The sequence below is a fragment of the Cimex lectularius genome, unplaced genomic scaffold (genome assembly GCF_000648675.2).
Source record: "Cimex lectularius strain Harlan isolate CLEC.00 unplaced genomic scaffold, Clec_2.1 scaffold76, whole genome shotgun sequence".
Lineage (NCBI taxonomy): Eukaryota > Metazoa > Arthropoda > Insecta > Hemiptera > Cimicidae > Cimex > Cimex lectularius.
Genome location: NW_019392636.1, coordinates 517,395 through 532,088, shown reverse-complemented (window position 1 = coordinate 532,088; position 14,694 = coordinate 517,395). Strand labels below are relative to the sequence as shown.

At 32.1% G+C, this 14,694-nt stretch overlaps 3 protein-coding genes across 4 annotated transcripts; 2 read left to right on the top strand and 1 right to left on the bottom strand.

Moving 5' to 3' along the window:
- Window positions 1–692: 692 nt before the first annotated feature.
- Window positions 693–2,911, top strand: LOC106669780. Its single transcript, XM_014399476.2, has 4 exons — window positions 693–802; window positions 1,512–1,641; window positions 2,383–2,508; window positions 2,631–2,911. The coding sequence occupies exons 2-4, from the start codon at window positions 1,528–1,530 to the stop codon at window positions 2,715–2,717; spliced, it is 327 nt and encodes a 108-aa protein (XP_014254962.1). The 5' UTR covers window positions 693–802; window positions 1,512–1,527; the 3' UTR covers window positions 2,718–2,911.
- A 2,298-nt stretch (window positions 2,912–5,209) lies between these two features.
- On the bottom strand, window positions 5,210–7,819 carry LOC106669847 (39S ribosomal protein L23, mitochondrial). The gene is made up of 4 exons (XM_014399651.2): window positions 7,694–7,819; window positions 5,653–5,858; window positions 5,526–5,599; window positions 5,210–5,458 (listed from the first exon to the last, which is right to left on the bottom strand). Exons 1-4 carry the CDS (start codon window positions 7,705–7,707, stop codon window positions 5,297–5,299), a joined length of 456 nt encoding a protein of 151 aa, XP_014255137.1. The 5' UTR covers window positions 7,708–7,819; the 3' UTR covers window positions 5,210–5,296.
- LOC106669844 (probable glutamine-dependent NAD(+) synthetase) lies at window positions 7,784–14,689 on the top strand. Of its 2 annotated transcripts, none has more exons than XM_014399642.2 (16): window positions 7,784–7,863; window positions 10,905–11,057; window positions 11,123–11,293; window positions 11,355–11,439; window positions 11,502–11,647; window positions 11,707–11,824; window positions 11,885–12,016; window positions 12,081–12,316; window positions 12,374–12,489; window positions 12,548–12,713; window positions 12,773–12,908; window positions 13,020–13,234; window positions 13,293–13,512; window positions 13,572–13,748; window positions 14,452–14,527; window positions 14,599–14,689. In XM_014399642.2, the coding sequence occupies exons 2-16, from the start codon at window positions 10,912–10,914 to the stop codon at window positions 14,625–14,627; spliced, it is 2,169 nt and encodes a 722-aa protein (XP_014255128.1). In that variant the 5' UTR covers window positions 7,784–7,863; window positions 10,905–10,911; the 3' UTR covers window positions 14,628–14,689. The 2 variants fall into 2 exon arrangements, with proteins under 2 accessions (XP_014255128.1, XP_014255127.1); XM_014399641.2 differs by lacking the exon at window positions 7,784–7,863 and adding an exon at window positions 7,897–8,091.
- The last annotated feature ends 5 nt before the right edge of the window (window positions 14,690–14,694 follow it).

Here is a 14,694-nt window from a genome sequence, read left to right as displayed (position 1 = left end):
TAATACGAATAAAAATTAAGTTTATTTTATCATTACAAATTTTGTCAGTGTAACAAGGAAGAGAAAGCATAATGAAATGTTGGTTTGAATTCTAATGAATGTGACATCATGAAAATAATGATTAAAAGTGAAAACTCTGGTTTTCACTAATACTTGATTAAATGATACATATTCAATTAACATTTGGCTTGAATGCAAATGTATATTTTGAAATCAATTGAAAATGAAAAATTATAAGATTTTAGTCGAGTTTGCGATGTGTTGAAAATGTATTTTTTGGTCTTTCTGGTCTGCCAACCATTGAGAGCAGGCAGACCGAGATAACCAGAGAGCTAAACTATTAAAAAAGAAAGATTTTGAAAAAATTGATGAACTGCATTATTTTATTCAGGATGTTGATATCATGTTCATTTGCCTTTAAATAAAATTTCAATAATAAGATTTAAAGTGTATTTTAAAGAAATTACTTCAAAACTAGTCTTGGACTTACCACTCTTTTTAAGAGTTGTAAATTAATAAAACAGTGATACAGCAATTTATTTATTTCCTTAAACTGTTGGTTCTCATAAAAATTATTCTTGAGTATTGAAACACCCTGTTACAACTGAAAAAAATTACTAGGGTAATTTCCCAACTTCCCTTAGCACTCATTTCACATCCACCTCTACTTTCACTTATAAAATTCAGTGAGCCCCAGGAGTGGGGCTTTCATTAGGATTGGGCCACTGTGTTGCTTAAGTTTTGTCATCCAAAGCAGTCCATAAACAAGCCTGTACCTTGCACATCTACGATATAAGCGCTGGTAAATATTTTCACTTATAACTTCTGTGTTAAAAAATTTTTAAATTTGTATTTTTATATTTACAATATATAAATTGTCATAAACAACAGGGTAATAAGGCTAAATTCAAATCTACTTTAAAATTTCAACACACCACTGAAAATTATGAAACGTCTAAAGAAATCATTAAAAACAATTTGCTAAGTTCTTTGAATCTATAAATATTGTCTTTATTTTGTGCGTATGCTGTAATACACAAAAATTAATGTTTTACAAAAATATATCTTTCATTTTGTATTGTTTAAATGATAGACAATAGTATTTAAATATATTCATTAATTACCATTTTTTAAAATTATTCCGTCATTATATTCATTGAAAAATTGGCAAATAAAAGCAAATATATTACTTATATACATATAAAATAAAAAGTTTTAAAAAAAATTGCTAGGCTTTAATGGTTTAAAAAAATCCTTTTCAAACATATGAAATGAAAAGTTTATCTAATTTTCAAACCAAATTTAATTGATATTACAAAAATTATGATGATTATCGGGTACATGTATGATTTGTAATTTATGTAACAGCATATTTTTAAAAATATCGACAGGAATCATCAGTTTGAAATAGTTCAATGATACTACTATTAAAAATAAAAGGATATTCTATCACTAGTCTCACTATATTGAACGTAAATATTGTTGTGGTATGAAAAACAATAATTTTTCAGTTGTCAATCGTTCATCATGAAGTTTTCAGTAACAATATGTCTGTTGTTCATCGCCATCGTCCAATTGTCACATTGCTTCCCCAAGGAACTTCTGTCTATAAATAGTCTACAAGAAAAGCTTTTAAGCAATGTAGGTATAAATAATAAATTTTATATTAATCCATATATGTACAGCGGTCATAATTGACCATATTAATTATTTCAATTTGTCTAAGATATTGGACTCAATATGCCGCTGCTATAGCCACTTGTGCCATGATAGCTCAGCTATGAGCTGAAGGTTGTGGGTTCGAATCCTGCTCATGTCACTAACATTTTCATGTCAACCAAGACCTTAGATAGAAAGAATAATTAATTGAAATAAATTTTATTTTCTTCTTAAGTGCATAAACTTAAGGTGCTTTATGGTTGTTAATATTTGCGATACATCATCTCGATAAAGCTGATATGCCCATTCTTATTGTGTTGCAACAGTTATTTGGTGGTTGGAGAGACAAAAGCAGCAATAAGCAGACCAGCATGTTCCGAGATTTTTTAAATTTCACCGTGTATTATTATTTAATGTTCAATTTTTGCACTCATTTAAATCTAACTACATATTTTTAAAATTAAATTAATCCGTATTTGCTTAGTAGTTATAATTGACCATATTAATTATTCCAATTAATTATTTTTTATGTAAGTTTTTTTGGCTGAGATGAAAAATTAGTGTCATGGTAGATCAAGAGTGGTTAGAGCAGCAGCACATTGAGCTGAAGGCCGTGGGTTCACAAACCTTAGATAAATTAATTGGAATATTTTATGCTTATCTTAGTTTTTAAACTTAAAATGTTCAAGATCTGCAGACAAGTTATAAAAGTTGATTTTTTAGGCAAAACCGATAGTTGATACTGCCAAAGAGGCAGAATTGTGCTGCAATACTGTAACACACGAACTTGGAAAAAAATTTGTAGATATGTATTCCAAGGTTTCGAGTTTTGCAGCGAGTGCTTTGCAAGTGAGTTTTTGTATTTTTAATAACTGGATATATCAATATTTAAAAAATAGAATTATTAATTGTTTAAATACTGAAACCATATTTTTTTTGCTTTTCTAATTTATTTATTTCTTGTTTTACAGTTTCCTAAGCAGAAAGTTTTAGATTTTGGAAAAGGTTTGACACAAACTCTAGATTTAATTGGCGGAAAGCTAGTAGGTTTAATGTAAAACGTTATTAGCATTGTCGTTGAAGGAGTGAGAACATTCTAAGTCAAAATGGTTCATTTTTAAATTATCAAACTGTAGTCAAAATAAATTTTAAAGACTGAAGCCATTTGTTTGTACACTTTTAACTTTTATTCTATTTCTTGCAAAACAAAAATAAATGTTGTCAGATTATTATATAAATTTGTAAACTATAAAATATTGAAATTTTTTTACAATTTTTGCCATACTTTTTTCTATTTATTGGCTTTGGAATATATAAAATTTTTTTCCGCAGAAATAATGTGTTGACAATTCAAGAAAATCAGTAAGAAAGAAACAATAGATTGCACACTCATTGTTTTTTTTATCTCTTATCTGTTTATTTTTTTATTTGCCTTTTTTAGTAGGTAAAATTTTAAAAGGTATTTTGATTTTAATAATATATAATGTAGTAATAATAATTTATTTTATAATTCCTTTAGTATAATAATTTTCTACACATTTTAAATTATAATAATAATAATTAACTAACAAAATAACACTTGTTTAAGTAAATAATAACAAAATATTGATTTTACTTTTAATATTTATTCATAAGAGAGTAAAAACTTTTTACACTTCTAGCTCCATTTTTCCTGTTCCTATTTCATACTTGCAACTATTTGAAATCGCATTAATTTTCATAAAAATAAACACTTAAGGTAATTATTACAATTTAGTATATGAAGTATGTAAAGTTTACATGTAATAATAATTAGAAAAAAATTTAATATTAAATTATAATTAATCTTTTTAAATGTAAGGTATAAAGTTCTTGGTACAAAATTATTTTTAAACAAAATTAATAATGAAGCCAAGTTTTAGGTTTTGCCTGAAATAAATAACATAAAGTAACATAACTTGTATTATATGAATAAACCGTAATGTTGTATATAGGTAGTTTTGTTTTAAGTTTACCTTAAAAAGGTCGAGAACGTGATCAGCAAACCATAGATACAAATGTTCAATTTCTCTTATAATTTCAAGCTGAACTCTTTTGGTACAAATGGCAGTATCGAGAAAGAATCTCCTGAGTTGTTCCTACAAAAGATCATTAATCGCATTTTCCACTTTAATTATATAGAAATATTTAATACCTTGGTCTCTGAAGTTGAATTGGTTGAATTTGTTGGAGCCTTGGTCTGTCCTGACACCGAGGAAAATTCTAAAATGATTGCCATGACAAAAATGACGAAGAGTCCTTTCATGATTCCAGAACAAACCATGACTGGTGTTCAAGTAATAGTGCTTGAATAGGCAGCTCATTTAAATGCACCGAAAATTGTTTGATAACTTTTAACCCAATAAAGTATTTCTAGGTTAATTAAGTAGTTATTTAATAATTGGGCTAATTTAAAAATTACTTGGTTTTATTATGAAATAAGAACATTTTTATAAATATATTCATGATTAACTATCATCCTTCTAACCCAAATCCCAAATTGATTTGTTAATCACAACATAATTTGTAAGTTTGTAGGAGTTGTTAATTATTGCTCAAATATTAAATAGATATAATTGTGGCATCTCGAATTACAAATCAAGTTACTTTTTTTACAGACACATTTTTTTATTTTGCATCATACTTTAAATTTTTCACAGGTATATTTCTAGTATACTTTACCTCCGAATTAAGATAATTTTCCGGCAATTTCAAACCTAGCTTAATTGGTAAATGTGGTTGTAGCTATTTGAAGCACGTTTCTAGGATGCCATTCTTTTAAGATGCAAACTGAAGTACCAATTTGATGATTCACATAATAGTTGTGTCCAATGGACCTCTATTTATCTTAGGTACATAAAACAAAACTGGGCAACCAATGTCTTTAAATTTCTTCCAATTTTCTCCACAAAATACTTTTTCCTCTTTGTTAACTGGTTTCCTTTTTGTTGTAAACTGGTTCGAGTTTTCTTATTTTCATCTTAGAAGTTAGTTCAGCTGATATTTTTCCTCTGAAGTTGAAGCATTATAGCTAATTAATTCAGTTACTGGTAGGTCCTGAAGTTAAAGTGTTAGTCTCAAATCCATATTGAAACATTGCTAATTGGATACCAATTAATTCAGTAGTTCGTAGGTACTCTGAAGTTGAAGCATTGTTGTCATTTAATTCAGTTACTGGCAAATCTCTGGTATTGAAACTTGCTAATAATTACTCCAATTGCTGGTAGGTAGGTACTCTGAAGTTGAAGCGTTATTGTTGATTAATGCAGTTGCTGGTAAGTCCTTTGAAGTTGAAGCATTTTTGTTAATTAATTCAGTTGCTTTGTAAGTATTAATGTTGTTGCTTGTTTAGAGAAATTACAATATCAAATGTTCATTTAACCTTTCTCGTAAATTGATTGTTTTTCTTAGTGGTTTGATTAAATCCCTTTTTTTACCATGTCCCTGTGAAATATACACAAAAACCTCAAATTTGAAAATTATTTCAAAGATTTAGGATACATTTGCCACTGTTAATTGAAACAAACAAAAATAAACTAAACAAATTTATTATGAATATGTACACAGTCTTTAAATAATTACCCAGACATTTCTAAAGTTTAAAATACAAATACAATTATTAAATCCCGAACCAGCCAGGAATGCCAGGATGTGATTTGTTCTTTTCCTTGAACACTTTGTAGCTATCAGCCATTTCTTTTTGCAACTTTTTGTATTCTGATTCTTCTTCTTTTTCTTTTTCTTGACATATGTTGGGAAATTCAAACGTATTGCCATCGAGCTAAAATTATAATGACATTAAAGCAGATTGTTGAAACAACTGATTATTTAGTTGCTTAAATCCTTACTAAAGTGACGAAAGCTCGTCTAAAATCAGGGCCTTTAATAACATAGCCCTTGACCCTCTGCCTTTTCAACTCGCCTGAAAACCAGCCCGATTGTAAAACAATTAACGTAACAAATTAAAAATTTCACCTTCTTCAATTTTGGACTCAACATGAGCAACAGGGACTTTGTAAATTTTTTCTAGGTAGTTTTTTATATCGACGTCAGACATTTCAGTCGGGGCCATAAATTGCACAACATTTTTGGGCTGCTTGTGGTGTGGCTTGATTAACTTAAGCCAGAAATCCGGTAGAAATATCCTCAATTGGGGGTTTCCTTTTTGGTAAATTGGATACCTAAAATTCATTGAAAAAAACACTAATTAAAATAACTGAAAGTTCAAGGACTGAATTTGACAGTCAGTTCTTGATTGATTGCTGATTTATAAAAGCTCAGAGGAAGGGGTTATTTAACCCCGCCCCGAGGAATATTGAGTACTCTGGAGGAGTGAATGTGACCAGACATCTATGTTGTTATGTTATATATGTATTGTATGTTTTGTTTCTATCTGGTATTTGTCAACCTGAGGTACAAATGGGAGGCTAGAATTTTTAGGATATCAACGTGGTACACATTTAAAAGCAGAGTCAGAAACCAGATTTGTTCAAATAAAAGAAAGAAGAAAAAAATAATTGGCCTATAAACTTCCCACTTTATTATTATTATATAAGCTCAAATCTGCATATACATGTAGTATATAATGTACATGAGTAACTAAAGCTCTCCGTGGCCATTTCATTTGTCGCCAAGAATCAAACTGATTACACGAAATTTGAAAAATGGCAAAAAGGAGGGAAAATTCAAAAGGTAGGTTGAGATAGGAAGTTGATGTCCGAGTGGATTGAGGTCACGATAGCTCAAGTGGTAGAGCAGCGGCGTATCTAGCCGAAGATCGTGGGTTCGAATCCCACTCATGCCATTGACTTTTTTATCTCAACTGAAAACCTTAATTAATTGTAGTACATGAGTGTATAGTTATTACTTCTCGCAGTCCACCGACAATTCCAGTTTTTGTAATTTACAATAAATAACTGGCAGAACACAAAAATCACCCACTCCAGCTGTCGGCAGTCTAAGGGGCAGGGGCTATCAAAAGATAGGTCATTATCTAAGCCCTTTCGCACTCTCACTCTTAAATGCATTCTTTCTTATGGAAAAAAAAGAAATTCTTCGCTTTGCCAGCGGCTCCTTGGTGTAGGATCTTGCTTGTGGTTTTTCTTGTCCTAGTTGCAAGAACCTGCACCTACATAGACCTTCCCAGAAACATAAAATGTGTTCTGCAGTCACCTCCTCTTCTTGGCAGTATCTTCACAGTGTTTCTTCTGTCTATACTCCTATCCGGTGCCCTGACAGGAGCAACCAGAATCCTGGTTCGATTGCGGTTGCCTTCCAGTAATTCTTTTGTAAGTTTTGCGGATGGCCCTATGAATCTCTTCGCGTGCCTCATACCTGTGGTATTGTTCCACCAGGTTTTGGACTCATTAAGCATCCATTTTAAGATGTATCCTCATTTGTGGCAGGCTGCTAGGTTGCAGTAGGCTTCTGGGCCCAGAGAGTCCGTGTTGGCTCCCTTTTTTGGCCAACATGTCAACCTTTTCGTTGCCACTATGCCCCGAATGTCCAGGGACCCATGCCAGGGTCAGGTCATGTATCGCTGATTTTGATCAGGGCTCCAAGCATTTCCAAACACTCTCTGCTTTTGCTTCACATGAGGCTAAGGCCCTCAGAGCTGCCTGGCTGTCAGAGAAAATGTCTATCTACATTGTTAAATCGCTATGATGTCAGACTGGAAAACTGTAGCATAATTGCCTAGACCCCAATATTCACTCTAGCACAAAAATATCATTGTGTAATGTATACAATACAATCCTGTTTCAGGACCCACTGCTGAGCTTAAGCATAATTTTCATAACGCATAAGTACTGTTTATTTTGACTTCGATAGCCTCGAATTACCTGTAACTAATGTAGAGAGATAATGGATTTAATTTTAAACTAAATAAATTGAGTGGTACGTTAAATTTGCCCATCAGTGTAGTGATGAAATCTATTGAACTTGAGTGACTTGTTTAAGTATTTTTACTATATTTATAGTAAGGCATAAGAATAACGATCTATAAAAATAAAATTACCATCTTGTCGACATGATATTTGTAAAAGCAGAATCCTTAAGGAAACGATTAGAAACAGTATGCGAACCTACAAAGTACAAATGTCCTTAAGGAAACTATTGGGAACAGCCAGAAAACCTACAAACTACAAACTACAATACACCATGGCTCTCAGTTCACGTGGTTACTGGGTATCAAAATATAGTGCACTTTCATATTTTGGGTTTATTTGTCTTGTTTTTACTTATATTTCTTTTAATAAAGATCATTAAGTGACTTTTCAACAATGACGGACGAGTCGTTTTAAATTTTTTTTTTGCTCCTGACCTATTGCTACTTGTTTATCAATAATAACGTCCATTCAAGGACTGATAACAAGACAGTTTGATCAATAGTCTAAAAAACTACTGTGGAACTATGTAAGTAAGCCAAAACCTTTGGTCATGATTAGTAAAAAATACAATCTCCCAGGCAAATATTCTATACAATACTACACCCGTTCTCAGTTTGTAGTGGTTTCACTTCTAACTGAAAGATATGCTTGTTTCTTTCTTTTAAAAAATTGTGCAGATTTGGCTTACCTACCTCATCTCATATTTAGGTTATACAATTTAGACAACAAAAATTCACCCAATTGAATTTTTGTTTTATTTTGTAACTTTCATTATATGTACACAACAAGAGCTTACAAAAGAAAATCATAAGAATGAAGTGAATAACTTATGATTTTTCCTTCTCAAAGGTGGGATAATAGATCATCTCAAAAAAACCACAACCAGTTTTTTATCCACAATGTTTCGGATTTATTTTAATCCTTCCTCAGGTGAGAACGCAATGGATAAAACAGTGATCGTCAGGCATTAATATTTTATAACAGTTTATTTTAAAAAAGAGCCAGTGTGGTACATATTTGAGCATCCTAAAGAACAGATAAATAATGACTAATAAAGAAAAAAAAAACCACTATTTCATACTTCAATTTTCTTAGTCACCAATAAGCAGGGCGTGGCCGTTGGTGTTTTAGCTGATAGTGAGGATAATCTGGGGTGGTAGTGAAACTGATCTGACAGACCAAGGCTTTGGGTATGTGGAAAGGTATAGATTGATTTTTTTGTAATTGGCATTTGTTACTCCTGGAACCAAGGGAATATTAAGGTCTTGGTGTATAGTGTAGTTTGATACACAAAAAGGAGGGTTAACAATTTTTCTTAGTACTTTTGATTGGAATCTTTGAATGTGTTGAATGCTTGGTTTTCATTTTCAGACAAGACTGGTTAATTTAACTAGTTGAATAGATGGGTTGTCAAGGAGTGTAGCTAAGTAGTATGTTAACACACAGTCAACTCATCTGCCCAGGTGATCAGGGATGGTTAGAGTGGCCAGCATGCTCCAGGATAGGAACCAGTGCTACTGACGTTCTCTTATCGCCTGGTTAAATTTTCAACTTTTCATTCGTCCTCCTATCAGTTGTCTAGTTGAGTCAACTGAGTTTACTATGGAAAGAATTGCAAGTTTCAATGTAGAACAGTTCATTGAAGAAATTTGTATTAGCCCTGCGATATGGGTTGTGAGGTGTAGGTATAAGGAGTATAGTGACTAAATTAAAATGAGTGAAGCTTGGAGGGAACTAGTGATAAAGCGCTCATTTTTCGATTTTGAAACAATGGATGAACCCACACAGGAGGATAGGAATATCAGTAGGATATATAGTGTAAAGGAGAGGTCCAAGAATGCTCCCTTGTGGGATGCCTGCTTGAATAGGATAGATAAAGTATAAAACTGTGCTCAGTCTAAGACTGAAGTGATGGTTCAGAATGACAGTTTGTTTTGATAGGATGCCGTTCAGCTTCCACAGGAGGCCTAGGTTGCGAACCATGCCAAAGGCTGGAGCATTGTCAAGGAGCAGTGATTCTGTTCAATGTAGATTGAGAAAAAAATGAGAAAGAGAGACAAAGAATGAATAACTGAAAAATAATGATCAAGTACAATTGCTTTATTGCTGAGCTTTTAGTGATTATATCAATATCGTGGCTTTACAATGGTAAAGCCTTATTCAGCATTTAGGAAGAATAACAAGTTCTTTTCCAAGTAATACTCGATGATTAATATATTAAAGTTTATAAAACCCAGATGATAGTGATATAATCATCGAAATATTTGTAGAACCTATGTAAACGTCAGTCATAATATATGTATGAAAACATTGAAGATATATTTGACAGCATACTTACTTTAATTTTTGGATGGTGTGATTTGTTAATTTTTTTCAATTTAAATGCCATTTTTACAATTTTATTAACAACAATTAAAGCATTGACAAGGCGCTCATCACTGTGAGGTAAAGGTCTCAGGTTCGAATCCAGTAGCCCTGCATTTGAACCCGACTAATTTAAAAATAGTTTTGTTTTTTTTCAAACACAGATACCCTGAGGGTTGATAGCTCTGGTTCCTGAGTTTTTATTTTTTTTTACTGCTTGTTATAGTTTGTAATATTAAGTAAACATGGTTTATTAAGTATGTTTTAAGTTTAGTATGTAGTTTTAGTCTGCAGAAGTATACAAGTAAATTTTTGAATGTGGTGAAGTCTGTAAGATTATGAATCTGTTGCTAGATCATCCCTCACTATTATGGTTTGTTTATTTTTGCTGAATTTGTCTGTCAGACATGTTTCCACATTTTACCACATTCAGTGGTCGGTTTGTGCAATATTTTGTCAGTTGAGTACATATTGTATTGGGTTGTCCGGAAAATAATGCAGGATTTTAAGTTTTCATTAAAAAAAATCTATATAAAATATTCTGTTTACGTTTACAGGATTACNAAATTATTTTGATTAAAGAACATTGCTTTAAAGTAACTAGTTTCTTTTTTTTTGTTTAATACCAAAATCCTGCATTATTTTCCGGACAACCCAATAAATGTCAACAGGACCAGGAGGTTGGGGATGATCAAGTGACAGAAATAAATTTGTTAATTTGTTTTAAAAGGACATTTACTAATACTTATTTTTCTTATAGTCATAATGCTTTGTACTGACAAGGGGAAAATGTTAAAGTTAAGTCATACAAATTTTCAGCACTGTTAGGACCAAACAAGCACTGTTATGCTTATTTACTACACAGTAGCAAGTTTCCAGACTTTTGCCTGCTTGTTTTGCATACAAAAAATTCCAAATTAAATTTGAATGTGTTGAAAATAGTTATTTGACAAATTTGTATTTATTTGGTTGTAGACGAAAAATGGGACGAATTATAACAGTTGCTGTTTCGACGCTTAATCAGTGGGCACTTGACTTCGAAGGAAATTTGCAGCGCATATTGCAAAGTATAAACAATGCCAAAAGTATGGCCGCTAAATACAGAAGTGGACCAGAACTAGAAATATCGTTAGTTAAAATAAATGCAAAAAGTTAATATAGAAAATACCAACTATCATTTGTAAAAATTCCAGTGGTTATTCTTGTGAAGATCATTTTTTTGAAAAGGACACAGTTCTCCATTCATGGGAAGTTTTGGCAGCACTCTTGGGTAATGAACAATGTTTGAATATAATCGTAGACGTTGGCATGCCAGTGCTGTATAAAAATAGAACTTATAATTGCAGGGTCGTTTTTTACAACAGGTAATATAATTGTATTTTTTTTTCTTTTTTCTTATAAACCACATTTCTTTTCTTTTTACAGGGAAATTTTATTAATACGTCCAAAAATAATATTATGTGATAGTGGCAATTATAGGGAATCACGATGGTTCACTCCTTGGATAAAAGTTAGCTACGATAAATCTATATTTATAAAAACAATTGTTTGAATTATTTTTGGTCTGTTTAGGAAAAACATATAGAACAATTCTGTTTGCCTAAACTAATTACAGATATAAACGGGCAAGAATTTGTACCAATAGGTGACGCTATCATTGAAGCGAAAGACACCAGCATTGGTTTTGAAATTTGTGAAGAACTTTGGAATCCTCAAAGGTTTTTAAGATTATTAATTTCAGTTAATTTATTTTGACAATAAAATGGTGTATGCTTAGTATGCACATTGGCTTGGCTATGGAAGGAGTCGAAATTATTGTCAACGGTTCCGGTTCTTACATGGAACTGAGGAAAGCAAATGCCACAATTGATCTTGTCAGATCAGCAACATTCAAAGTATTAAATATATTTCTGGTATAAAGTGAATTTGTTAGAAATCAATGATTTTTATTTCAGGCAGGGGGATGCTATTTATACAATAATCTCCGTGGTGGTGATGGCAGTAGAGTATATTTCAATGGATGTTCCTGTGTTGCTTTGAATGGAGACATACTCGCAAGGACTGAACAGTTTTCTTTAATTGATGTTGTACGTGGAAAATATCCTGTACACAATAATACACAGAATTTGTACAATGTATAAACATTTTTAGGAGGTTGTCACTGCAACAGTTGACCTGGATAAAGTTTCAAGTTACAGGAATTTAAAAAAATCTTACACATCTAATCAATCAAATATGTCATCTTTAACTTATCCAAAAGTGAAGTTGAATCAGTATATAACATACAGTTTACCAAAAGTTGAGACTGTTCCTATTGTATGGAAAAACCTTACACCTGAGGAAGAGATCAGCCTTGGACCTGCTTGCTGGCTCTGGGATTACCTGAGGTTTTTGTTTTTAAAACGTTAAATCATCTGCTAGAAGATTAAATTAAATTTTTACAGGAGATCAGCCCAAGGAGGTCTATTTTTACCACTTAGCGGAGGTGTAGATTCTTGTAGTACAGCTTGCATTGTGTACTCGATGTGCAATCTCCTTGTAACAACTAGCAAACATTCAGGTAATCGGTTGTATGTTCTACAACGCCAAAATAATAAGTAATGCTTTCTCTTTCTTAGCTGATGTTTTAAATACACTAAGGAATTTACTCTCTGATAGAACTTATGTCCCCACGGATCCAAAAGAACTTTGTGGAAGACTCTTCTTCACTTGTTACATGGCTACTGAAAATTCATCAGCCGAAACAAAAGCTCGGGCAAAAATGCTTTCACAGCAGATTGGAAGGTGATGCACTTGATCGACGAGCTTATAATTTTAATTTAAACGAGATATTCTCATTTTAGCTACCACATGGAAATAAATATATCAGGAGCTGTAAGTGCCTTGTTGAATATTTTTTCATTAGTGACAGGGATGAAGCCCAAATTTTCAGTACATGGTGGTTCACCAAGGGAATGCCTTGCCCTTCAGAATGTTCAGGTGTATAAGTTTATATTCAACATTTTATAGCACATATATCAATCAGAAAAAATAATTAAATATGCAGTACAAATATTTTATATGTTTTAAATAATGTTTTTGGCTTTTTAGGCAAGGGTACGAATGGTACTTTCATATTTATTTGCTCAACTAATACTGTGGGCTAAAAATCGACCTGGAGGTCTTCTTGTTCTGGGGTCTGCAAATGTTGATGAGTCTTTGAGAGGATATTTCACTAAATACGACTGCAGCTCTGCTGATATCAATCCAATCGGCGGTATATCTAAGACTGACTTGAAGTCATTTTTGAAATATGCAAAAGACAAGTGCGTCACCGATTGAAGTGAAATAAATAAGTATGTATTTATGACATACAAATTTTAGATTTCATTTACCAGCTATAGAATCGATATTGAAGGCGCCGGCTACTGCTGAATTGTTACCGCTTGCGGAAGGCCACTTAATGCAGACCGACGAAGTCGACATGGGTATGACATACTCAGAACTATCGGTAATGGGGAGAATGAGAAAAATTGATTGCGCTGGACCATTTTCAATGTTCTGCTCCCTGGCTGGCGTGTGGAAAGACCAGCATCGGCAACAGGTTACAGAAATTATTTATTAATATTTTTAAACATTGTAATAAAGTGCGAATAATTGCAGGTGGCTGAGAAAGTCAAACATTTTTTTAGATACTATGCGATCAACAGGCACAAAATGACAATTTTGACACCAAGTGTCCATGCAGAGTCTTATTCACCGGATGACAACAGATTTGACCATCGACCATTTCTGTATTCAATTGCTTGGACATGGCAATTCAAAGCTATTGACAAACATGTATGTCTTTAATGTATATGTACCGGGGACCGCGGTAGCCGAGTGGTTAGCATGAGAGACTCTCACGCCGCGGTCGTGGGTTCGATTCCCACCGTTGCCTCTGGCCCTTTTTTCCCGATAACCCCCAATTTGAACACACAAGAATTCGTACCATGGCTAATATGCAAGATCATAAGGCCAATAATAATAATAATAATGTAAAAAAAAAAAAAATGTATATGTATTAGATTTTTGCTAATATTAATTAATTTTACAAATTGACTTTCATAAATAAAATTTCTTAATAATAATAATAATAATAATAATAATGGAAATTTTAGTGTTTTACAAACAAATTTTGGATAGTTTAGGGTAATAGTTACAATCATTACAAATTATGAATATTTGGAAATCGTGAGATGCGGTTTGGTGTGATGTAGGTTTAGAAAAACATTTTCTTTATCGTGCCAACATTTTGATCTTTGATAAGATGATCTCAATAAAGATTGATTGGCATGATAAAGAAAATGTTTTTCTAAAACCTACGTCACACCAGACCGCATCTCACCATCTCCAAATAATTATTAACTAACGGTCACTAAACACCACTCATTACAAATTATTAATAATTAGTTATAAATTAACCTGTCACAATCTTTCTTAGGTTTCAATTTAATATTATTAAGAGCTTAGAAGAGAAAATAAATGTTTTGTATACTTTTAGGTGCAGCAAATGTCTGATGTCAGTGAATTTGTTCCAAGGCCTGTAACACAGCCTAGACTTTCAAAAAATATCAAAAGTGAGTAAAATAAATATATTTTTAAAGTTATTAAACCTTTCGCAATCGATAACAATAATTTCCTTTTACAGGTGAGAATGAAGGAGGTGTCATAGTTTAATTTTAATTTCAAAACCATTAGGATAGTACTTAATATAGTAATGAACTAATTAATATGCTAAATAAAT